This window comes from Lycium barbarum, chromosome 10 (genome assembly GCF_019175385.1).
Source record: "Lycium barbarum isolate Lr01 chromosome 10, ASM1917538v2, whole genome shotgun sequence".
Classification (NCBI taxonomy): domain Eukaryota; kingdom Viridiplantae; phylum Streptophyta; class Magnoliopsida; order Solanales; family Solanaceae; genus Lycium; species Lycium barbarum.
The window spans coordinates 6,004,978-6,031,460 of record NC_083346.1 but is presented as its reverse complement, the minus strand read 5'-3'; the positions used below and the strand labels follow the sequence as shown (position 1 = coordinate 6,031,460).

The 26,483-nt window shown below is 35.0% G+C and overlaps 3 protein-coding genes across 3 annotated transcripts; 2 read left to right on the top strand and 1 right to left on the bottom strand.

Moving 5' to 3' along the window:
* The first annotated feature begins 5,566 nt into the window (after positions 1 to 5,566).
* Positions 5,567 to 6,769, top strand: LOC132612650 (uncharacterized). The gene has a single exon (XM_060326765.1). It carries the CDS (start codon positions 5,567 to 5,569, stop codon positions 6,767 to 6,769), a length of 1,203 nt encoding a protein of 400 aa, XP_060182748.1.
* A 10,238-nt stretch (positions 6,770 to 17,007) lies between these two features.
* LOC132614846 (large ribosomal subunit protein mL54-like) lies at positions 17,008 to 22,178 on the bottom strand. Its single transcript, XM_060329397.1, has 2 exons — positions 22,029 to 22,178; positions 17,008 to 17,629 (listed from the first exon to the last, which is right to left on the bottom strand). Exon 2 carries the CDS (start codon positions 17,615 to 17,617, stop codon positions 17,222 to 17,224), a length of 396 nt encoding a protein of 131 aa, XP_060185380.1. The 5' UTR covers positions 17,618 to 17,629; positions 22,029 to 22,178; the 3' UTR covers positions 17,008 to 17,221.
* A 1,463-nt stretch (positions 22,179 to 23,641) lies between these two features.
* On the top strand, positions 23,642 to 25,623 carry LOC132614164 (14-3-3-like protein 16R). The gene is made up of 4 exons (XM_060328543.1): positions 23,642 to 24,237; positions 24,688 to 24,810; positions 25,104 to 25,220; positions 25,323 to 25,623. Exons 1-4 carry the CDS (start codon positions 23,755 to 23,757, stop codon positions 25,377 to 25,379), a joined length of 780 nt encoding a protein of 259 aa, XP_060184526.1. The 5' UTR covers positions 23,642 to 23,754; the 3' UTR covers positions 25,380 to 25,623.
* The last annotated feature ends 860 nt before the right edge of the window (positions 25,624 to 26,483 follow it).

The following is a 26,483-nucleotide window of genomic DNA, read 5'->3' as shown; positions in this document are numbered from 1 at the left end:
TCATACTTACCGGTGCCATATGTTGGAAAAGTACCAAAAATGAATAAATCATCTAGAATACCGAAATGATTACTTCCCAACACAAACCTTACGTGCTGGCGTCCTATGTCTCCATATACATATTCATACAACCAATCCATATATATATATACATATCATATACTGCCGTGGAACGTACGGCCCGATCCATATATACATACCATATTGCCGTGGAACATACGGCCCAATCCATAATATAGAATACTCTGCCGAGGAACGTTCAGCCCGATCCATAATATAACATTTACTGCCGTGGAACGTACGGCCCGATCCATAATACCACGTACACTGCCGAGGAACGTTCGGCCCGAACCATAAGTAAAATAACGTATTGCTGCGGAACGTGCAGCCCGATCCATACATATTATATACATACCGTCATATCATCTCATATCATATCTTATCATATCATATCATATCTTCAAACGTGCTATCATACTTACAGACTCCTTTTAGAACATTTTCCATGAAGGTTAAGGACATTAAGACTTACCAAATTCTTTTAGAAACACAATTTTCTTACTTATCTCGTTACTTAATCATGAAACGTTTACAAGGTTCGATGAAATGATCGGACATACTATTACCTAAAAAGTGAGACATCGAAGGGTTCAAAGGATACTCCTAACGGATTATCTGTATCCGGATGTTCAACTCAGAATATTCGTATCAGAGTTTCTAGATACTTATTTCAGAGGATATATGCGAATCACAGCAACTAGGAATAGTAACCAAACGTTTTCCTTAATTATTGTATGGAAATGAGTCAACTAGGACGACATAATTAAGTCTCGAGGATTGTGGGCCCACCTCGGGTCAAGTCGAGGTGGCGTACACAAATTGCATACATTAGGCTTTATAAAATCACTTGCGAAGATCTTAGCATTATTCGGTTCCATTTGGGCGAATTATAGATGTTTACACAATTGATTCATCAATATATGCCAAACTTAATTCAATTCTATTGATTGAAAAAGGGGTAAATTCAAACTCGGATTTCTAGGAATAGGATCGCCCCCGAGGCTCGTATCCAAACCTAATAGGTCTAAGACATGCCAAAAGAAGGAAAAGTGAAGCCTTACATACCTTTCGCGCTCCTTACGCCTGCCCAAACTCAAATCCCGTTTGCTCCAAAATCTACATTTGGTCACAATTACCAATTATGAGTTACAAGCTTTAAGAGTTCAAACTTAAGTCTATATTTGTCTACCGAAATTTCGGCAGCATTTCCCCTATATATATAGCACCCCCGAGACTTAGCTCGGCTCAATATATCAACAACAACCCAATAACCACACTAACATCAACAGCAATAACGACGAGGCACAATATCGCACAAGTATTCTTCTTTCCGACATAATGCAATAACTTTCATTCCGACTTCACACTTCCAAACCAATCTCAATATTTTCATATTCATCATTAATCAAGATCATTACAATGCAATTTAAAAACATTTCATATCATTTCTACAAAATATTCACAAGATATACAAAATATACAAACTTTCCACCAAAACCATAATTCACCTAAAACTTCCAATCTTCAACATAATCATTCGCAACACATTTTTATCTCCCAATTTCACTCACAACAACAACAATTCCAACATCAATAATATCCTTTTCCATATCAACATATTCCATAAAACAACCCACACGCTGTTTTCCAACTTTCCACAACTAATTAACTCAGTATACAATTATTTAATCGCGTTTTCTTCGTAAATAAACTAGTATTAACACAAATAAGAAGAGATTCATACCTTTATCCTTTTAATATTGTTGTATCTTCACCTTTTCGCTAATTTTTGGCCACCACACGCCTGCCATATGATTCTGCAGTGAAAACTTTACGCTATCCGGACTGGAATTGGGAAATTATACCTGGTTTGGGCTAAATTTTGGTGCTAAAAAGTTGGGGAATTTTTTGGGATTTTTGAGGTGTTTTTCGTGGGTTTCCAACTGAAAATGAGGGGGTTTCCCCCTTTTTATTACGTTTTAGAAGCTGCCAGAAGCAGCTGGAAAAGTGTTCAGCGCGTTCGCGCTGGCACGGTTTTTCTGTCTGGACCTTCGTTCAGTAAAACGGTCATAACCCTTAATCCCGATATTGTATGAGGGCCCACGACCTATGGTTGGAAAGCTAATTCAATTATGTACAACTTTTATTTCTGGGGGTTTTCCCAAATTCCAAACTTATAATGCCGTTTTTGCCCCTAGAAGTCAGATCATCCGAAAATGTTTCCTTAAATTGTCCTTTTGGAGGGCTTATGCCCATTTTTGGCTTATGGGTCCTTCTTATGACTTGCTCAACTTTCCATATGCTACGCGTATGTATCTTCATATGTCCTTTTTTTAAAACTCCGACATGTGGGCCCCACTTAGCTTGCAGCCACGAGGGCTTTTCGTCAATTAACATATGAACTAATTTACACCATATGGTCTGCAAATGTCATATATATGCTATTATTACCTTCTTATAACACAACCTTCATTCCGAACTTGATTTTCAAATTTTTGTTCAGCGCGTTCGCGCCACGTGGGCGCGCGTTCGCGTTGTATTGGCCCTTTGGCCTTCTGCGCGTTCGCGCCACTTGCTGGCGCGTTCGCGCAGACCATTTTCCTGGCTCGTCCATCCAACTTGTAATGTCCATATCTCCTTACCCCGATGTCCGATTGAGGAGCGGTTTGTTGCGTTGGAAACTAGACTTCCCGAAATTCACTTTAAAATTTTGTTTTACTTCAAAATTATTAATATACTAGAACATATCATTTCTTCCATTTAGACCAAAATTTTTGTATCAGACCTTGCCTAACTTTCTTCCAAAGCCTCGGAAGCTTAACCTCATTGATCCTGGCGTAACTTTACTCTTCATTTGGCCCATACTAGGCCATCTACAGCTTTGGTAACGCAAAATTTTTCGGGGTGTAACCATGTGCTCTGGTCCACACACACTAAACAAGTGGCCTGTCATAATGAAGTCATGGACTGAGGACTTTAATTTCAACGATGAGATCCTAACAACTATTCCCTTATGGATTAAACTTCCAGATCTTCCCCTTAGTTGCTGGGGTGCAGCAGCTCTAAGAAAAATAGGGAGTAGTTTGGGACAACTTCTATATGCTGACGACTGCACTACGTAGTATAGTAGAATATCATATGCTCGAATTTTGGTAGAAGTTGAGGTCACGAGACCGCTGCTACAGACCATCAAAGTACAAGATCTAAAGGGGAAAACATTCACTCAATGGGTGTGGTATGATTGGAATCCGATATATTGTCCAGTTTGTTTGCAAGTTGGACATACATGTCAAGCAAAGAAGCAACCAGAGAGGCCTGCACCAGTAGCAGGACAGGATAAGCATAAAAATGTGCCAATTCCCCAGCCTAAGCAAGTACAAAGGCAAGAATGGCAGGCACAAGGTATTGTCACAAAGGCAACAAGAGCAGGCGAGGAGCTAGCACTTAGCAATGTGCAGGAGGTATCGAATGCCACGCCACAATATGAGGATACTTGGCAAGTAGTAAGGGGCAAATTTGCAGCAAAGAAAACACACCAATTAGCTCGGCATGTAACTGGTCCTAATACTAAGCTCCTTAGCCGTGAGAAAACAGGGACTAGTAATATTGTGGCAACGGCGCAATATAATGGGGGAAGTGGTGGTGGAGAAGGGATGGAAGCTGGTACGAATCTCAATCCATCTAAATGATAGTGACTTGGAATGTACGAGGATTTAATAATGTGGTGAAACACAAGGAGATGAAGGTGTTTTTAGTTGCAAATAAAGTTAGTCTTATAGCAATTAGTGAGCATAGAGTTACTGAGAGTAAAGCTGCAATGATTCTTAATAAATCTGCACCTGGATGGGACTGGTGCACTGATGCTTCTGCTAATGTTAGAGGGAGACTATGGGTTGTATAGGATCCTAGCGTGATACATTTCAGCCATATAGAGATGCATCCACAATTCATACATGGGGCTGTTAAGGTATATAGAAGTAGCAGAGAATTTCAATTTACGGCTGTCTATGGGCTGCACACAGTGCCAGCAAAGGGACCTTTGTGGGACAAACTCAGGGAGATAGATAGAGGAATGCGAGATCCCTGGTTGATTATGGGTGATTTTAACACAATTCTAGAGAAAGAAGATAGAACACATGGAAGTGAAATACAAGATTATGAAACAAGAGGCTTTAAGAGCTTCATGGAGGAATGTCTGAATTGGCAACAGTTGGGAGAACCTTTACATGGACTAATAGTTATGTCTTTAGCAGGATAGATAGAGCAGTAGTTAATACAAAATGGATGCTGCACATGCCGGCAATGCAAGTGCACATACGTGACCCTGCTTTTTCTGATCATTCATCCCTTTGCCTTGAAGTGGACGAGCCTAGAGAGACTGGTACTAAGCCTTTCAGATTTTACAATTGTTTAACAGAGCATCCTAGCTTCAAAGAAGGGATACAGAGTAACTGGGTTGTACAAAATAAATGAATCAAAGGAGTGTGGAAGAACCTCAAGAATATAAAACTGGTCATGAAAGCTCTTAATAAAAAGGAGTACATGGGGGTCACAAAGAAAGTTCACCAGCTGCGAGATGCCTTGAAGAGTATACAAAGAGAGATGAGGACAACTGAAACCACTGCTGATTTGTTTGAGAATGAAAGAGGAATTAGGGCCGAATTATATAACTGGAGCAACATAAAGGAAAGAATATACAGGCAAAAATCGAGGGTCAAATGGCTCCAACTGGGGGATGCGAATACAAGTTTTTTCTATGCAAGTATGAAGGGCCGGAAAGTCCAAAACCAAATTCGGCTACTAACAACTGAAAATGGGGCATCTGTTAACACTAGTGATGAGATCAAGGCAGAAGTGGTAGGGTTCTACTAGCAACTCCTAGGCAACACCAACACAGATTTACCAGCGATTCATCCTGCAGTCATGAAATGGGGCCAGACTAAACAGGCAGCAGCAATTGCAACTTATAAAGCCTTTTACAAAAGAGGATGTTTTGTAAGCTTTGCAAGGGATCGATGATATGAAGGGTCCCGGGTGTGATGGATTCAACTCACTGTTTTTAAAAAAATCATGGTCCATTATTGGACAGGATGTTAGTAGTGTAATCCTAAATTTCTTTGAAACTAGTGTCATGTATGCCCCAATCAATAGCACCTCAGTGACCTTGATTCCTAAAATAAAGCACCCTACCACCATTAGAGACTACAGGCCTATCTCGTGTTGTACTACACTCTACAAGATTATATAAAAAATGCTCACTCAAAGACTTCAGCCTGTAATGGATATTTTAGTGGACAATGGATAGACTGGTTTTGTGCCCGGTAGAAGGCTGAATGACAATGTGATCCTAAGCCATGAATTAGTCAAATGCTATGGGAGGAAAGCAATTTCACCTAGATACATGCTCAAGATTGATATGCAAAAGGCCTACGATTCTCTAAAGTGGAATTTTTTGGAGCAAGTCCTACAAGGTTTACAGTTTCCAGAGTAGTTTGTCAACTGGATAATGGTATGTGTAAGAATTGTTTCATACTCTATACTTATAAATAGATCTCCAACTGCCCCATTTGCTGCTAAGAAAGGGGTTCGACAAGGGGACATGTCCCCTTACTTATTTGTGCTATCAATGGAATATCTTACTAGGCTATTGAAAAATTTGAGAACAACCCCTGATTTTCAGTATCATCTGAGGTGTAAAAAATTAAACATCATACAATTGAGCTTTGCGGACGATCTGTTATTGTTTTGTAAAGGAGATAAGGCATCTACATCAAGGTTATATGAATGTTTTCAAGTATTTTCTCATGCGTCTGGCCTTATAGAAAATCAGAGTAAGAGTAGCATATACTTTGGAGGGGTTCCGGAGCCCATTAAACAAAGTATCATTCAAACACTTGGTTTCTTGATAGGGAAGTTGCCATTCAAATATCTTGGGGTCCCTTTGAGTTCCAAGAAACTTACTGTAGCTCAATGTCAACCCCTCCTTGAGAAGATGCTTGGAAGAATCACTAGCTGGACAACTAAATTTCTATCTTATGCAGGCCGCTTGCAACTGTTGAGGAGTGTCCTGATAGCAGTGAAATATTTTTGGTCCCAAATGCTCCCTCTGCCTAAGAAAATCCTACAAAAGATAGAAACAGTGTGTCGGAAGTTTCTTTGGACAGGTGCAGCCGAGGCAAAAAACAAAGCCCTTGTGGCATGGGACCAACTTTGCTGGCCTAGGACTGCTGGTGGGCTGAACATTACTGATGTGCATACATGGAATAAAGCTGCAATAGTGAAGCAACTATGGAATCTTAGCAAGAAGAAGGATAAGCTCTGGGTAATGTGGGTACACACATACTATATAAAAGGGAGAGCAGCTTGGGATGTGATTACCAAACAGGCCTCTTGGCTAATCCAAAAAATCCTGCAGGCTGCGAAATATCTCACTGAGGCAAATCTGGACAAGGTGACAATCCTGCAGGCTGATAATTATTCTATCCGAGATGTATATAATCAGCTTAGGGGCGACTACCCAAAAGTTGAGTGGAGGAGGCTTATATGCAACAACCATGGCAGTCCTAAATGGATCTTTGTGTTATATTTAGCAATCCATTGTCGAATGTATACACGAGATCGACTGGATAAATGGGGAATCCAAAGGAGCTTACTATGCCCGCTATGTGAGGTGGAGAAGGAGGATCACCAACGTATATTCTTTGTCTGAAATTTTCTAGGTTGGTATGGGAAAAATTACTTACCTGACAAGGTATTCACAGAGGGGTGATGAACTGGAAGGAAGAAGTCAAGTGGGCAAGTCGAAGGGCAAAAGGAAAAGGTGCACCTGCTATCATATATAGAATGGTGTTGGCTGGGGCAGTGTACCATCTCTAGCTTGAGAGGATCAAAGGATTTTCCAACAAAAGAGCAGAACACTTGAGCAATTGGTGAGAAAGATCATCCAAGAAGGGCATGGAAGAGGAGCAGCTTCCCCAAAATTAGCTAGTATTTTACAGGCTTTAAATTTTTACCCTTGATAATTTTGGTAGCATAGAGGTGAAGTAGGCATTATGCAGATTGTAGCGTGACTTGAGGTTGGGACTCTGTCCAACTCAAGATATTAAGCTGTACACAACGTTCACTTTGGTAAATAAAATCCTTTACTTACCAAAAAAAAGTAAGTGTTTCTCTTCTTCTTGGTGATTTCTATGCGTTATAAATTTAAACTAATTTCGCTCACAAAATTTCAAGCATCAAATGGTTAACAAACGAAAATGACGTTTACGATAAAAGAGAGCTAATATAATAAACGTAACGTAGTAGAAGAAAATACAATTAGTATGTTGTTATTTTAAACACTATGTCAATCAAACATAAGGGATTGATATAAAGGGATTGGAAATTTGGAATGTAAAAGGAGTAAAATCAAATTGATATTACAAAAAAATGTGAAAAATTTACGGGATTTTCTGACAAAATTTGTCTGAATTGGATTGATGATAACGTGTCTGATAGACTTTTCATTGGAATTTCATACTAGTATTTTTTACGGCAATCTGGGACGCAACTCGCAAGTCGAAAATTTACGTTTTGGATTATTTCATTAAAAATGTTTAGATCACTTTATTTCAAATTCAATCATTTTTTGTCAAGTTGGAAAGGGTACATAATTACTAACAGAATTATAAAATCCAACTGAATAATAGTGTTTCATCTATTTTCTTTAATCTGTTTAGAAAGAATACCAGCATGCTATGAAGTTCTTATTTTTAAATCTTGCATTTTTATCCTTGATGATACGCTCTTAAACTCATAAAAATGTCAAAACATATTTACCCTAAAAGTTTAATGGTATTTTTGGTACTTATATAATAAGATTTAAAATCTTTATCTAATTAAATAACATCATATAACGTAAAATAAATTGCGGAAATAGTAGTTAAGAGATCACTGAAATTTTAACTAGTATCATTAACATTTGAATTAACATTTATGACCATTTGTCTCTCCTTCTTTTTTCATTCGATATTTATTTTTGAGCTCGTTCAATACGACTTTGTATTGATAAATTTACTTTCGGAATACCATGATGCATAACATACTCTACTTTATGTCAAAGCTTAAATCGAAAACTCTAATTTAAAATTACACAAACACTTATGATCCACCTTAACCTTTGATGGCAGGGCCATACGGATTTTTTTTTAAATTGTTTTTTTATTTATTAGGATAGAGAAAGGGAAAATGGGGAAGGAGATTAGGGTAATTCCAATTCATTAATCTATTGCATATGATAAAAGTTGTGGGCGTGTGGGGCCATTGTAGAAAATGGTGGGACTATTTTCGTAAAGGCCATAGAGGGTACAATTATGAAATTAGGTACGGTGGGTGGGATATTTTATTTAGTGGCTATCAATCCAAATGATTTTGTTTGGATTATATTTTGGCTTTGGGGTGTCAAATTGGTAATGTTACATCAATGCATTTCACGTGATCAAATTCAAGAAGAAGAATCAGATTTATATATTTGTATTTTGTATGATATAATTTTGATAATGGCTGTAAGTAAAGAATCTTTATTAGTAATTGATTACAAGACAATGTTCTAGTAGTGTAAACATATTATAAAGTTGCCGCATAAAAAATTCCTAATTTAATAAAATAAAATAACGATTTTTTGTTTTGTTTTGTTTTAAAGCTTTGCAAATTGCGGTAGCTAGAAAATGAAGTCAAGTTTAAATCTCCATAGATGCTAGCAAAAAAAGTTTCATTATCTCGATAGTGTACGTAATATGTGAAGACATTCAACATATGAAATGTTACTTTATTGATTTGTACTCTTTGTATTTGTCGATGCAATCGTAAGTAATATGAACCTTTTCTTTATTTTAGTGTGAAAAAAAAAGTAAATAAATTAGTGAATCTCTCAATTACATATGCAGTTAGAACTTGCAACATATAAATATAACTTCTATTTTATAGGTCTTTTGAATCATATAGATGTGAAAAACCAACTTTCACAATTAATTAGCTATCACGTTCTCTAGACCAAATATTTCAATTAATGGGACGTCAACCACTGCCACGTATTTTAAACAGAATGTGATAACGATAATTCTTTCTGATAGCAAGGAAAAGGCCGAAAGGGAGATTAACCTCTATTGATGTAGTGTCCATCTACCACATATCAGTAGTTACTGAGCTTGCTTATTGACAGACACAATTAAACTATACTACTCGTGTCTTTTATTTATCCACCACTTGAATCACGGCACTACCTTTTAGGCTATGACCTATTAACATAAGTTTAAATTCAGGCATATATTAAAAATATATATAAAATTACACAGCTTTGTATATTTTGATGGTGGAAGGTGGACACTATTATAAAGGAAAACGAGTAATCTTTGATTATTGGGTGATGCTCATGATGATTATAGTTTACATGCACTTGCTCAGACAATTCATAGCGGGAGATACTTTTATAAAAAGGCACCGAGTGTCGTATTATGCCTAGGCCATGATTCGGGGCGTAACAAAGCTTGATATCAGAGCATTAAGTTCAAGTGTCTTAGGGAGTCTATGAAGCCGTGTACATTCCGACATGATGTTTATAACCTAAGCTAGGTGATAGACTGATCTATCTCGTATGCCAAAAGACAAAAAAGAGTTACTCACTATGCTATTTCAATTGTTAAAGACAATGTAAACGAACTTTCTGCTAACTTTTATTCAATTATTTCCCACTAACTTTTATCCAGTTAATTAACACTTAAAAATTAATAACGTCAGATGGTCATGGAACAACGCTTATCCTTCTCTCTCTTTTTGTTGGATACATTCTCTACGTTCACATCCCTTAAGATTGCTAATTTGCTAATTGTTTGATACTCTTGTGAAGTAAAAACGTGGCATCTCTGAGGGTGCTTTTTACCAACGGAATAAAGTTTAAGTTAAAAAAAAAAGGAATAAAATTATATAAAAACACAAATCAAACTGTAAATAACATGTGTTATGTCCTGATTTATTTATGTACCTACCTTATCGTCACTAATCATTTTTTCATATAAGAAATAAAGAACGATGGATACCAAATCACCTGTTGAAATTTATGTTGAAAATATTATGGAAAATACTTCATCGCGAACACATGTAGGGACTTCTCTTCATCACGAACACTTATAGGGACTTCTCTTCATCACAAACACTTGTAGGAACTTCTTCTAAGCTTGAGGAAAATACTTGATCGCGAATACTTGTAGAGAATTCTTCATAGCTTGAGGCATGCCAATGGCACTGTCCTTAAGGATATTTCACCCGATATGGGCATATCCCCCAGGATTCAACAAACTCTTCTAGTACAAAACTAAGAGTCAGAATCTAACAAAGATTTATCTTATACAAAACCCAGCACTATAATATTGTAAGAAGTATTTCTTTTATTGTCTCTCTCTCAAAGGAAAAGGACTATAATATATATATATATATATATATATATATGCAACAAAAAGTCATACCCTCAAATAACTGAGATACCCACCGTTTATAAGAATATACTAATGACCAAAATAGGCTAATAAAGAGCAAAGTCCAATGACCACAAAAAGGAGTAAATGTCAATAAAATGACAAGGGGTCTGTTACAAAACAAAGCTAATAACATGCAACTTTAAAGCCATTCAAGGCTATCATCAACTGCCAAAGACCATTCAAATTGATTTAATGTAGTAGCTATTAAGGCTCTTAAAATAGTCAAATACGTATATAATAAATCTGATCACAAAATAATAATTTTATCATTAGAGCTATTTAATGTATTAAATATTCCGTTATAACTTTGCTCAATTTGATTGCAAATAGAAGACCATTAAAGATAACATTTGTATTGCAAAACAATGACTCATCAATATAATATTAAAATCACGAATTTGGATATAAGTTTAAAACTTCTTTTTGAGATATTAAACTCATTTTTCACAACAATCCCCCACATATCTCAAAAAGAATATTAAGTAATGAAATAAAAAGTTTTGATAGGTTTTCACATATCTCAAAAGGAAAAGAAGTAGAAAGAATATTTTGTTGGGTTTCCACATATGAATACAATGCATCGAATCTGGTGTCGCGTAGACTATGAACCAAACCTAGATAAAATAAGATTATACTTACAGAATAATTGGTGAAGTTCAGAACTTCTATGAACCAAGAATTCTTTTGTAAGTCCAGCATCTTATTCTATCACATTATACTTGCACAATCTTTGTCGTTATCGCGGTTTTGCGCTAAGAGGCCATGCGCGTGTCCTGGTATTCATGAGTGCTCTAGAAATCTGTCACAATTTCATAGGAGCGGCACCACTCGACACTCATATAGGTCCACCCATCAAGTGTATTCTGCGGAGCAATACACCACCTATAAAGGATATGATAATGGATTAAGAGTTTATAACTCAGCCTCACTTTGCCTTGCAGAACTGCACTATATTCACACACCATAGGAAGGAACATAATTTAATAGTGCACTTTGATCAACTAATGACTTGTTATTACCCATATGAACCTAGTTCATGGGATCTCCAATCACATAGGTTGGGTTACCATCATTGTTGATCTTCTCAATTGACAAAAGTCTCATTCCCCTCGATGTTTCTTATAGTTTGTGAATTGATCAGATTCACCTCCGACTTCACATAATTTACATAATTAATTTCTTCTCATAGCAGCTGCTTTAACACATTATGTCTCAAATAAATGTGTCTTATTTTGCCATTGAAAATTTTATATTTCACTACAGTTATTGTCGCTTGACAACCACAATGTATAGACACAAAAGATGTTGGCTTTATTTCAATTAGAATACTCACTGAGAGGTCTATTAACCACTTAGTCTCATTACCAACCAAGTCTCATTACCAACCAACTCCAAAAATTCACTATGTTTAGTACCATAAAAGTGCTACCTCTCAGGTATACTTTTCTGTTTCAAAATTTGAGTAGCATAACATTAGCAAGACACTCCCACAACTTCAAATATTTTGAATAGTCTTTCCACAAGAAAGTTGACCTCTAAATCAACATCTCAATATTAAAATGTAATAAAAACCTTTAAACGCTATTCAAATAACCAAATACGTTTTTACCATTGAATTCCAATCAAATCATCATATACATTTACACCCAAGAGTTCAAAGCTACTATTATTATAGGTCTGCTACAAATTAAAGAACTAAACAGACGTTGCAAAATAAATTAATATAATGACTATTAAACAAGTTTAGTGAAGGACAAAGCTAAAGTTAGAAATATATTCAGATGATTATGTTAAGGTCTCATTAAAATTATAACTGTAGACATCTGTTTTTCCAGCATAAGACAATCTTAAAGTTGTATTTTCTTGATATGAGAAAAAACTAACATATTCAACTCTAATATGAAATAAATTATATGAACCAGTCAAGGAAACAAAGTATTAATATTTTCATCTTAAAAATTATCAAACACAGATAAATCATGATTACAGTACTCATCATCACCCACAAAAACGTTATTTTTTATAAACCTTATCAAACTCAAATAAAATATGTACCCAGCTTGTCCTAATAATCACACAGAACTCAAGTTGAATCAGATGTTAGAAACATGTACCACTTCAATTAATGCCAATGTTTTTCAAATGTGAGTTTAAGAAGAATTTTCCATTTCCAAAAACATAAGTAGTTCCCGAATCACCAAGACCATTATATTTTCATTCTTCTTCTTCAACATTGGTGTAGGACGCAGAAATAATTTTGTCAGCACAAATATACAAAGTGTAACACCCATCTCACACATTAGCCACAGAATTCACTTGAGAAATGACCACAATAATTTATATCATCCGCTTAGCCACACTTATTTTACTTAGCGGGATTATCATTTCTCCGAATCTTCTTTTACATTGAGAGATATAATGGCTTAGTTTGCCACACATGTAATTATAGTTATTTTCACAGAAGATTTTCTTATTGACTTTGTGTCAACTAACCACATTTTCTTTTCTCCAAATACAAACATAAAATATTGTCATACCTTATTAGCCTTTCCAAGACATGCACATATAAAGTTCTCAGCCTCTTCTTGTTTACTTCCCAAACACAGGTGCATGGTTACTGACATTTCCCTTGCCTTAGGAACTTAGCAGCAAGAGGCTGGCCAGCAGCAACATACTTGACTTCCCAGCCAAACTTGTCGTGGACCAACCGATTCCACCAAGTGCATCCCCATTGTCCTCCAAGTAGTTCAAGTAATATTTATCGCTAGATGCCTTGTTGGAAATATTATAAACCGTATTCTTCGTAAGAATAGAGTATAAAAATATCCTTAAGATTGTTGGAAATATTATGGAAAATACTTCATCGTGAACACATGTAGGAACTTCTCTTCATCACGTACACTTATAGGGACTTCTCTTCATCACGAACACTTGTAGGAACTTCTTCTAAGCTTGAGGAAAATACTTGATCGCGAATACTTGTAGAGAATTCTTCATAGCTTGAGGCATGCCAATGGCACTGTCCTTAAGGATATTTCACCCGATATGGGCATATCCCCCAGGATTCAACAAACTCTTCTAGTACAAAACTAGGAGTCAGAATTTAACAAAGATTTATCTTATACAAAACCCAACACTATAATATTGTAAGAAGTATTTCTTTTATTGTCTCTCTCTCAAAGGAAAATGACTATAATATATATATATATATGCAACAAAAAGTCATACCCTCAAATAACTGAGATACCCACCGTTTATAAGAATATACTAATGACCAAAATAGGCTAATAAAGAGCAAAGTCCAATGACCACAAAAAGGAGTAAATGTCAATAAAATGACAAAGGGTCTGTTACAAAACAAAGCTAATAACATGCAACTTTAAAGCCATTCAAGGCTATCATCAACTGCCAGAGACCATTCAAATTGATTTAATGTAGTAGCTATTAAGGCTCTTAAAATAGTCAAATACGTATATAATAAATCTGATCACAAAATAATAATTTTATCATTAGAGCTATTTAATGTATTAAATATTCGGTTATAATTTTGCTCAATTTGATTGCAAATAGAAGACCATTAAAGATTACATTTGTATTGCAAAATAATGACTCATCAATATAATATTAAAATCACGAATTTGGATATAAGTTTAAAATTTCTTTTTGAGATATTAAACTCATTTTTCACAACAATTTATTAACCTCGAATTAAACATGTTCCCTAATCTTTCTTATACTCCCTCCGTTTCAATTTATGTGAACCTTTTTGGAGTATGAGGGTTAAACTTTATAACTTTGACCACAAATTTTGATATAGATATTTCAAATTTATAAAAATAAAATTTATATATTTAGAAACTACATAAAAAGTACTATAAGTCATGATAATTTATAAATCAAATAATTTAGAAAAGATGTAAGAAAAATGTGATTAAAGAACCACCTTGTAAACTCTCAAATAGTAATAGATTCACATAAATTAAAATAGAGTATATAGATATTATGCAAAAAGTTCTCTCTGTGCGAATGGTGAAAATTACAAAACCAACATCTAGGTCGGCTTCTAGAGGTTACTACAATTTATCATAATGGCTTAATACCTAGATGGACCCTTAAACTTGGCATGTTTTGTAAGATAGACATATAAACTTATAAGGTGACCAGATAGACACTTAAACTTACTCAAAGTGTAGTTTTCAAGTTTTCCAGTTGTTTTGAAAATAAAAACTATATTTTTCAAACACTCACAATTTTCATGGCCAAACAAGCCCTAAATATATCACAAAATAATTTTTTTAAAATGCAAAAATAAGGCAAACGCATATACATGAGACTATAAATGTGCACTTAAACCAATAAATACTCGCTAATCGCAATTTTGCAGCTTTCAATTAACTCGGATTTTTTCTTTACACTTGAATAATTAAAAAACAATAACTTTAACCAATAAAAATCCTTAAAAAAAGAAATTTCAAATTAAGAAATTTCTTTTTTTAAGGATTTTCTTCTCGGCTTTACAGTTTTCTTAATTTGAAATTTCCTTTTTTAAGGATTTTTATTGGTTAAAGTTATTGTTTTTTAATTATTCAAGTGTAAAAAAAAACCGAGTTAATTGAAAGCTGCAAAATTGCGATTAGCGAGTATTTATTGGTTTAAGTGCACATTTATAGTCTCATGTATATGCGTTTGCCTTATTTTTGCATTTTAAAAAAAAAATTGTGATATATTTAGGGCTTGTTTGGCCATGAAAATTGTGAGTGTTTGAAAAATATAGTTTTTGTTTTCAAAACAACTGGAAAACTTGAAAAATACACTTTGAGTAAGTTTAAGTGTCTATCTGGTCACCTTGTAGGTTTATATGTCTATCTTACAAAACATGCCAAGTTTAAGGGTCCATCTAGGTATTAAGCCTATCATAATTAATTATTCTAACTATGTTGGCTTAATACCTAGATGGACCCTTAAACTTGACATGTTTTGTAAGATAGGCATATAAACTTATAAGGTGACCAGATAGACACTTAAACTTACTCAAAGTGTATTTTTCAAGTTTTTCAGTTGTTTTGAAAACAAAAACTATATTTTTCAAACACTCACAATTTTCATGGCCAAACAAGCCCTAAATATATCACAATTTTTTTTTTAAAATGCAAAAATAAGGCAAACGCATATACATGAGACTATAAATGTGCACTTAAACCAATAAATACTCGCTAATCGCAATTTTGCAGCTTTCAATTAACTCGGATTTTTTTTTACACTTGAATAATTAAAAAAAATAACTTTAACCAATAAAAATCCTTAAAAAAAGAAATTTCAAATTAAGAAATTTCTAAGTTCAGTATTTCAAGTGTAAAAGAAATTTCAAATTAAGAAAACTGTAAAGCCGAGAAGAAAATCCTTAAAAAAAAGAAATTTCTTAATTTGAAATTTCTTTTTTTAAGGATTTTTATTGGTTAAAGTTATTGTTTTTTAATTATTCAAGTGTAAAAAAAAAACCAAGTTAATTGAAAGCTGCAAAATTGCGATTAGCGAGTATTTATTGGTTTAAGTGCACATTTATAGTCTCATGTATATGCGTTTGCCTTATTTTTGCATTTTAAAAAAATTATTTTGTGATATATTTAGGGCTTGTTTGGCCATGAAAATTGTGAGTGTTTGAAAAATATAGTTTTTGTTTTCAAAACAACTGAAAAACTTGAAAAATACACTTTGAGTAAGTTTAAGTGTCTATCTGGTCACCTTATAAGTTTATATGCCTATCTTACAAAACATGTCAAGTTTAAGCGTTATCTATAATCTCAACGCGTTTCTTGTTATCTTAATCTAATAGTATTATTTTGAAAACCAAGTGCTAATTCACTGTGGGCGTGAATCTTCTTTATTATTTCCCCACTTACAATACATGCCTATATTCCTACTGTTTCTTATAATTTATATATTTTTCTGTTCAGAAACCTTGTCTATTTTTATAAAAACAAGTGGAGTATTTATTCCAGATTCATGCAGAGTTTATTCTTCGAAAAAGATGCTCGATCTCAACATGTCCTCCGGTGAAATCCCAAAAGCTAACATTAATAAGAAATCTAAAATACTGTAACCTAATGGAAGACCAGTTGATGAGTAAAAAAATTTAATTGTGTTGTTTTGCAATTACAGTATATACCTTTTTTTTTTTTTTTTTAATTACTCCCTTATTCCTTGATTCATTCATGCATGTGTCAATTAAGGCTGATGTGTAAATTAAAGGATGTGACCTTTTAAGTGGTTAATTATTTACGTAATAGATGCTTAAGAACACACGCAAAAGTTCTTCCAAAATTTGAGCAAGAAGTCTCTAATAGAAATTGTTATCAAGTGTTCCGGTGCTCAATCCAAAACAGGCCGTAACTCGAGCGTATAAATAAAAATTACTGTTAAGTTTAAGGGCAATGTATTCCGCCAAAAATATCAAAATTATTTTAACCAAGAGCTCAATCATGTTCAGAATAGTAACAGGAACTTAAGGAAATCAAGAAAAAGGTAGTACACAAAATTAAAGCTACTGCTAAATCCTAAATAATGTCTAAAATCACAACAGACCAACTAATAGTTTCAGGTAAAAAGCCTACTACTGAGCATTGGAGTCTACTCAACTTCAGGCGGAAATCTCAGTTCTTGGCCCTAACAGAATTGTTCTCCTTGATCCTAGCTCGGGTATCCAACTTGACAAAACGTTTGAGGTCATCGTAAGGGAGAGACTCGAGGTTTTTCCTTTTTAGTTCACTAAGTGCCGGGCGTTTATCCAGCAGGTGCCACAGCCAATCAGGGTATTCTGAATCGGGCAACACTTTTGGATCTGCTCCATCCTTGAGAATATTCGCCCCAACTACTGTACTGGCCTTGACTTCCTTGCTAATTGTCGACGCTTTTGGACCATCTCCAGCTGCACCACCTTTTCCACCCTTCTTTTTACCACCAACAGCAAATGTTCTGCAGCCTCCTATTTGAATAACCTCCTTCGGAAGGTTAATGCTTCTTAATGATCTGAAGTAAGTTAATGCCATAGTCCTTTATCCCTGCAGCATCAGTCAGAATAAATCGTGTCAAAACGTAATTCCTTGTGCAGCGTTTCTAACTCAACATTTGCCAGATTTAACAAAATGCCCTAATAACATACGAAATGACAAGAAAAGACTCAATAATAAAGCTCAATAGAACCTTTGCAAGTTCGAAGCGGGGCCAAAACACTAACAATATTGACCACTTAATAGTTTAATGCATTAAAAAACACAGCCAGAGGAATGTATTGATATTTAAATTTATCTGTCGAGTCACTATACAGAAACATACCCAAGACTTTGCCAGTCCTTGCTTAATCCTACAAAATCCCCAGTGTCTTCCATGGAAAACTTTATCTAATAGTCAACAATAACCAGATTCAACTCATAGCGCTAAAAGAATTCTTGACTATAAAGACTATATGTGCTGTTGCACCAAATGCACCAGTGGTAACCTGATGTGTTATAAGGACTTCATGAGTGCTGTGACTGTAAGATGCTGTTAGGAGTAGATTTTTCATGCATCAAAGACCGTGTTAAACACTAGTTTTTTTTCTCACAGAAACCTAAGGTTCTGTTTGGTTGCAAAGATCTTTTTTTTTTTTTTTTTTTAATGACAAGGGAACCTGCAGCCGCTATCCTTTGGGAGCCGCTATCCTTTGGGTGCGCACAGGGTAAACCCCGCTCCTATGTAATAGCCCGCAAACCACACAGGAGAGATAACCCTCACTAGGCAAGCCATGTGCGACGAGCTCGACCCAGAAGGAAAATCCCCTACTGTCGTAGGCAGGGGGTTTCGAACCTGAGACCTCCATTATGGAAGCCCCATGCTCAACCAATTGAGCCACCTTTGCAGGTGTTGCAAAGATCTTTCTGTTCTCATATTTATGTTTTCAACCACAGAAAGAGAGGGAAAAGTAAGAGCCCTACTTGAGAATACAACAACTATGTCTCAATTCTAATCTAGGTGGGCTATATGGATTCTCACTATTCGCTCCATCTAAACCCGTCTCAATCCAATACGTAAAAATTTAAGTTGACTAGCATGGCAGTCCTATACATGTTACTGGCATATAAATATCTAACAAGACTAAGAGACTCCTTAGCATATATTGGACCAAATGCAAACGTACATGACGACGATAACAACAAAAAGAATAAACTCTCACAGTAACCTTAGGTTTTATTTGATTACAAAGATTTTCTGTTCTCGTGTTTATATTTTCACTACATAAAGAAGAGAGGAGAAAGTAAAAGCCGAAGTAAAACCCCTGCTTGGAATCTCCTGAGAATACAACACAGCAATAACTACGCTTCAATCCCAATCTAGTTGGGCTCGACTATATGAATTCTCACATTCATGTTCCATTTAAACCCGTCTCAATTGAATATTTGAAGATTTAGGTTCCCTAGCATTACCCGCAAGGCTAGGTCAGTTAGTTGAGCATGAGGCTTCCATAATGGAGGTCTCAAGTTCGAAACCCCCTGCCTACAACAATAGGAGATTTGCCTTCTAGGTCGAGCTAGTCGCTCTGCGTGTGGTTTGCGAGCTATTGCATAGGAGCGGGATTTACCATGTGTTCACCCAAAGGGTAGCGGCTGCGGGTTCCCTTGTCATAAAAATTATAAAAAAAAAAAAAAGGTTTCCTAGGATTAGAAGTTCTCAATATTTCACTGACATAAATCTCTAACAAGACTAAAGACTCCTAACATATATTGACTACCGGTAAACCTACCAATTAACTAAAACTTAATCCTTCCAGAGAATAGTGATGGAAAGTTATCAGTTCAAATACTTGACAACAATAATACAAATCAAGGGTAGTATTTGTCTAGAAAATATCAGGCACACTTCCAAAACCCCATTTTCTCTTACCCAGTAGTAACAAACAGCAAGATTCTCCTGTTGGAACTCAATCTTCAATTTTATTTATCAGTTAAACTCAATCTTCAATATTTTATCAGTTAAACGCAATCATTAATTTGAGAAGCTTCTATCATCACAAACTAATACTTAATAAGAGATTACACCATAAACGTTGTTGCCAACTGAAAATCAAATAATAGTAGAAGCTCCATCTCTTTTGCTGAGCTACAGCATAAACATACAAAGACCGAGCATCCTACAAACTTAGTGACTGCATTGATGAGTTTTTTTTATATTTTCCCCTTTTAAACTTAGTGGAAAGGATATTATGAATACTTCCAGTAAGAACTTGGAGAAGGAATACATTTTCTAGGAAAAGAAAATGGAATTACAGAGGGCTTGGTGGTCAATGAACTGGTTTTGTTTTTCTCATAAAGATAACATAAATAACATGCAAAAAGAAATTGCTTGTTACATATCTTTGCACTTGTTTTGCAACAAAAAGATATGAATGGGAATGAAGTGAATATAAAAGTTAAGGGCAAGATAAAGCATACACAAGGACAAGTGTCCTTAGAGAGGTGCAAGCAACAGATCAGCGAAACCACCATGAAAGAAGAGTATCAATGGCACAAATGAAATGGGAAAGAGGAAGGTAGCTACACACACAAAAAAAAACCTCCGCGTCCCACACACAGACATTTCTTCTTACAAATGGACGACGAGAGCTTAATATTTGTATAGAGGAAAAAAGAAAAAGCAAAATGGAGGCATATTTGAACCTTAAAAGGTGAGGGAGAGAGGAATACAGTACTCAACAAGACCTTAAGCTAAGACATCATGCATGAACTTAAGGGCCACGATCAATTAGTATTTTGCGGACAACTCTTAATATTAAAGTAAGTTAATCAGAAAATAGAAAATTGCATATATAAGAAAGATATATGCTCTAGAGTTCTAGGAGGAACATCGTTTGCAAGATCCAGTCTTAATGAGAGAGCTGATGCAACACCGTCTGCCTTTCTGTCTCTCCAATATCTTCTCTTTTGTATGTATATGATCTTGTATGCTTCCAAATCATTTCCGAAATAATTGGGAAAAACAAAGACAAAATAATCATACAAAACTCACTTTAATGGCATCTTTTCTTGGATCAATTCATACAGCACCCATTTTTCTTAAAGTTCCTAATACTGAAAAATTGTGTTTCTGTAGTTCTTGGCATTAACACCAGATTCAACGAGCTCTTCAAGGAGGAACCACGTGTGACTATAAAGCATCATGTGGAAAATATAGTTGTATTGAAATCTAACAATCTAACAAGTACATAATGATTCGGAATTCAGGAAATAAATTCACTTGCACACTAATGTCTTGAAAATAAATTTCATTAATTGAGAAGCAGTGGATAGATGAATAAATAAATCAGGGTTTTTTATTGATATTGGCACATATAAGGATTAATTACTCTTCAAAATATAATCCAAAAATATCTTCTGGATTCTCCGAAAATTACGTTTATGAAGAGCAAAATATGACTCGCTACAAGAACAAACCCAGTATAATCCCACAAGTGGAGTCTGGGAAGGGTGGGTGTAAGCAGACCTTACCCCTACCTTTGTGAATTCAGATGCGATACCGCATTTAACTTATTGAGTAATGGATAAAAGGATGATTCTATTATGATATATTTATCCCTTGAAGAACTCGACAAAAGATCCAATCACACTCGAGTAACTACCTAAGTTACATGGATCATTTACCGTGTCAAAAAGGCATGTATAGGTACTTCGTTCAGATTCTTCAAAGTACCACAAATGCGCAAAAAGAAAAGTAAGATACCCCTATTGGATTAACTACTAACTAGTCATCTCTGTAGCTGAATAATTACTCTAATAATAAAACGAGAGCAAGGAGGCCGATGTCATTAAATTTTGAGGCCAATCACATATATCTTCCTAAACACCCATTAACCATCCCGTTAGCAAGAAACACGTTAACCCCCACTTTCAGAGAATAACCTTGACTAAATTTTGACACTAACTATCAAGTTCTTTAAACACTAAACATGACAGAAGGTGATATATGTCTAACGGGTACATTAAATCAAATCATTGTTAAATGCCTGGAGTTTTATATTCACCAATTGTAAGTCAGAGGTCGATCCAGGATTTGAAGTTTATGGATACCTACGATCAAGTTAATATACAATAATAATTGGGTTCACAGTCAAATATTATAGATATTTTAATACATTTACAACGTCTCGGTAAAAGCTACAGGGTTCCCGACTTCCTGTGAACGTTTAATTACATATGCCCTTTTTTTTTTTTTTTTTCGTTTTCATTGTTTTAGGATAAATATATGCAGCAAAGATTACTAATTTGCAGCCATTATTATAGGGAGAAAACAATAGAGCATAGAATTAAATTGTAACATTCACAAAGTAGTGCCAAATTTCGAAGTTCAAGGTTCATTTATTACAACACTAATCACAATTAGTGTAATTAAGCATTGAAATCAAATAGAGAGATGAAAAGGAGAACTTACAACTGGATGTCGCCTGAGGAAGAAATGGAGAGGAGAGAAAGGAGAAACCTTGAAAAGAGTATTTGAAATTGGGCTACAAAGAGAACCCGACTGCAGTAGGTTTGGGCTCAGTGGTTTTGGGGACATTTTTTTGCGCGGATTGTGCTTCAAAGACACTGGTCTTTAATTTTGTCCCTCAAATTGTTTGGTCTTTAATTTCCATCATTCGTTTAAAAAAGTGATCGAAAATATCTAGAGTTTCGGGTTCAAATTCTCGCTTAATCAAAAATTAAAAAAATTCGCAAGACAGAGTTTGTTTCATGTAAACTCTGCCTTAACAGTAGAGTTGCTACCTTAAGACAAACTCTGCCTTATAAGGTAAAACTCTGTCTTGAGAATTTTTTTGAAATTTTTGACTGAGCCAGAGTTCGAACCCGGAACACAAAGATTTTTAAGCGAAGGATAAAAAATAAAGACCAGCAATTTGAGGGACAAAAATTAAAGACCACCCCCGACTCAATTGCTGCGCCACGTAGGCAAAAAGTATCCAATGAGATCGAATTTGGACTGATTTAGGTACCTAATAGGTACAACTCTCGATTTAGGTACCCAGGGGAAAATATGACAAAGATTAGGGGGCTATCTATGATTTTTGCCAAAAATTTATTACAAAACTATAGTCAAATTTGTGTAATTAGCCACTAATGCCGCTACCAGGCCCACACCAATCTATTAAGGAAACCTCCAGGCCCACACCAATCTACGAAGGAAACGTACCAGGCCCATCTAATAACCATTCTATGAAGGAAACGGCCCACAAAGCCCAAATCCCTTCCCACTGGGGCAATTTACAGGATTGTCCTTCGCTGGGGTGGTCTTTAATTTTTGTCCCTCAAATTGGTAGTCTTTAACTTTTCCCCTTCGCTAAAAATTCCTTAGTTTCCGGTTCGAACCCCCACTCAGTCAAAAATTTTAAAAAAAATCGCAAGGTGGCAAAACTCTGCCTTAAGGCAGCATTTTGCCTTCAAATTCTGTCTCATGGGCAGAATTTTGCAAAATTCTGCTTTGCGAATCCAAATATGTGCCATGCAATTTGTTTTTTGTTTTATTGAGCTGGGGTCTAACCCACAACCTCGGGGCATTAGGCGAAGAATAAAACTTAAAGACCACCAATCTGAAGGGAAAAAATAAAATACTACCCCAAATGAAGGACAATCCGCGCAAAAAATGTTCCCACTGTCCACTTCCCAAGCGAAAAGGGTCAAATATACCTCTCGTTATACTTTGGGTTCAAATATGTCCCTGTTGTTAAACCACTGGTTCAAATATAGCCCTCCTCCGTTAAAATTGTCCAAGATGAACTACACTAATATTTGATGAGGTGGATGTCATAACTCATTTTACCCCTTCCCCTCTATTTGTTCTTCCACCATTATATTTGACCCTTTCTCATAATACAGTGGTATATTTGTCGCTTTTCCGTTTTTATAAATAAGAACAAAATTTAAATAATTTGGTCATTTGTGTAAATCAGCCACAAAGACCGCTACCAGGCCCACCTAATAACCAATCTATGAATTCAACGACCCACAAACCTCAAAGCCCTTCCCTTCCCCACTAACAAAAATTAAACTGTGTGGAGGTTCCAATCCTATAAACCGCTCTCACTTTTTTCTCCATAATTTCTCTCTCTACACAAAAAAAAAAAAACAAAAAAAAAAAAAAAAACTCTCTCTCTCTCACATCAATGGCGTCTCCACGCGAGGAAAACGTGTACATGGCGAAACTTGCCGAGCAAGCCGAACGTTACGAAGAAATGGTAGATTTCATGGAAAAAGTCGTTACTTTCGCCGACAGCGAAACCTCCGAACTAACCGTCGAAGAACGTAACCTTCTTTCCGTAGCCTACAAAAACGTGATCGGAGCACGTCGTGCTTCATGGAGAATAATCTCATCAATTGAACAAAAAGAGGAATCACGTGGTAACGAAGAACACGTGGCATCAATAAAGGAATACAGATCTAAGATTGAAACTGAATTAACATCGATCTGTAATGGCATTCTTAAGTTACTTGATTCTAAACTTATTGGATCAGCTGCTACTGGTGATTCTAAAGTTTTTTATTTGAAAATGAAAGGAGATTATCATCGTTATTTAGCTGAGTTTAAAACTGGTGCTGAGAGAAAAGAAGCTGCCGAGAATACTCTCTCTGCTTACAAAGCTGCTCAGGTTGGGAAAAAAAATTACGCTCTATGTCTATTTTTTTGAAAATATTTACGCGTCATAGCCCATTCTTTGAGTTTGTTACCTGATTTATGCGAATCCAGGATTTTTAGAATATTGGTAAAAAAAAAAATGCATTAATAAGAATTGATACTTGTTCCACTTGGTAAATAACTAAACTTTTAACCACGGGTGCCGGCAGGTAATATTAGATCAATTATTAAAAAAAAAAAATTGTGTATAAACACGGTTAATACATTATGTATAATACTTTCCCTCAGGTATAATGTTGTATATTACTTGTGTATAGGGCTCTACTTGGCGTAATAATTTAAGTTGGGATGCATATGTTTGAGAATTTCTCCATTTTATTTTTGCTTGTTAACAGAAAAAAAATTCAAATTCGAGTTTTTTTTTTGTTTTGCTAAATTGTTACATTTGATCTTGTGTTCTCAGGATATTGCTAATGCTGACCTTGCGCCTACACATCCAATCCGATTGGGTCTTGCTCTTAATTTCTCTGTGTTTTACTACGAGATATTGAATTCTCCTGATCGCGCTTGTAATCTTGCCAAACAGGTCAGTGAAGAGATCACATTTGTTTTCATAATTTCTATGTGAATTTGCAAGGATTTATGGAAAACTGAAAAATGTCTTTGATTAAATAGTTTAATTATTGCAATGTCTAACTGCCAATTACATGAATGGACCTAGTTATCTTAATGAATGTTAGCATAATTACTTGTAATTTAATACTCTTACATACAGTTTTGATGAAATTGAATCAGTTGAGTTTGATATTCTGATAATGATTTATAAGGTTTGATGTTATGAAAAAAGTGATTTTTGTTGTTGATTTGATCATATGAAAGGCCTTTGATGAGGCAATTGCGGAGCTGGACACATTGGGTGAAGAATCCTACAAGGATAGCACTCTGATCATGCAGCTTCTTCGCGATAACCTCACTTTATGGACCTCTGATATGCAGGTTTATACATATTTCTTGTATTGTTAATAAGATTTTTGTTTTTCTTTTGTCATTCTTTGAGCATTTTTATGAATCTTTGCATCTTTGCTGAATCTTGTTCAGGATGATGGAACTGATGAGATCAAAGAAGCAGCACCGAAACCAGATAATAATGAATGAGCAGAGCAGCAGTAAACTGGTGAAATTTCTTTAGGATTGAAATATGCCTTTGTTGTAACTTCTTTTTTTATTAATTGTCTGAATTATTCAGCTCTTTGTTAGTTCTAGATCTTGTGATTTGTAATACCTAAAATCAACCCTTGTTAATTTGTTGTTTTTGTTTGTTTCTTTGTGGATTTCTTCTTGTATTTGGATAATTTCCTTTTTCTCAAAGGAATGACTTATTGGGAATTTGGATCTACTACTGGTAGCTTCTCCATTTCATATTTACATGGATATATGTTCAAAGACTGTGTGCCAAACTAGGCATTATTTCTTGTGATATATGGTCAAGGTTGAAGTTTCTGAGAACCTTATTTCTTGTGTCTTGCCATATGAACATTGACCTCAAGTTTTCATCTTTTATTACTCCTATTAGGTAGGTATGACAACTAATCTAGCATTATATTTATGTAACAACCCTTGTGAAAAACGCTCTGCTCTGTTTCTGGGTTGTTAATTCTTTGTTTGTTGGGTATTTCCTCCGTTTTAAAAGTACTTGTCACGTTTTGCTTCTCTAAAGTTAATTTAGTATACTACAAGTGACAATTTTCTCATAACTCTTGGTGAAAAAGTATATTCTGAAATTTTGGTTAAGTTTATGTTATTTGAATATGTAGAAGAAAAAATGACAAATATTTTGGGACTGAATGACTAGTAAATAAGAATCCCTGCTTTGTTTGTCCCATCTGAAATGACTTGCCTATTGCATGGTTGATTTAGTCATAAAGTGTCTGTTCTACTAAGAGCCCGTTTGGATTGGCTTATAAGTTGATTATAAGCTGTTTTCAGCTTTTTTGAGTGTTTGGCTGACCAGTTTAAAGTCATTTTGTGGTTAAAATAAACTCAAAAAAATAATTGGGCCCATTTAACTTAGCTTATCTAAAGCAGTTTATAAGTTGAAAACAGCTTGTAAGTCAAAAAAAAAAAAAATTAAACTATTTTTTTTTTTTTAACTTATAAGCTATTTTAAGCTTATAGTCATAAACCTATCCAAATAGGCTCTAAATTTTTATAGTACATCACTTTTAATTCTGCCAGCAAGGTGACCACTCACTTTGTTCA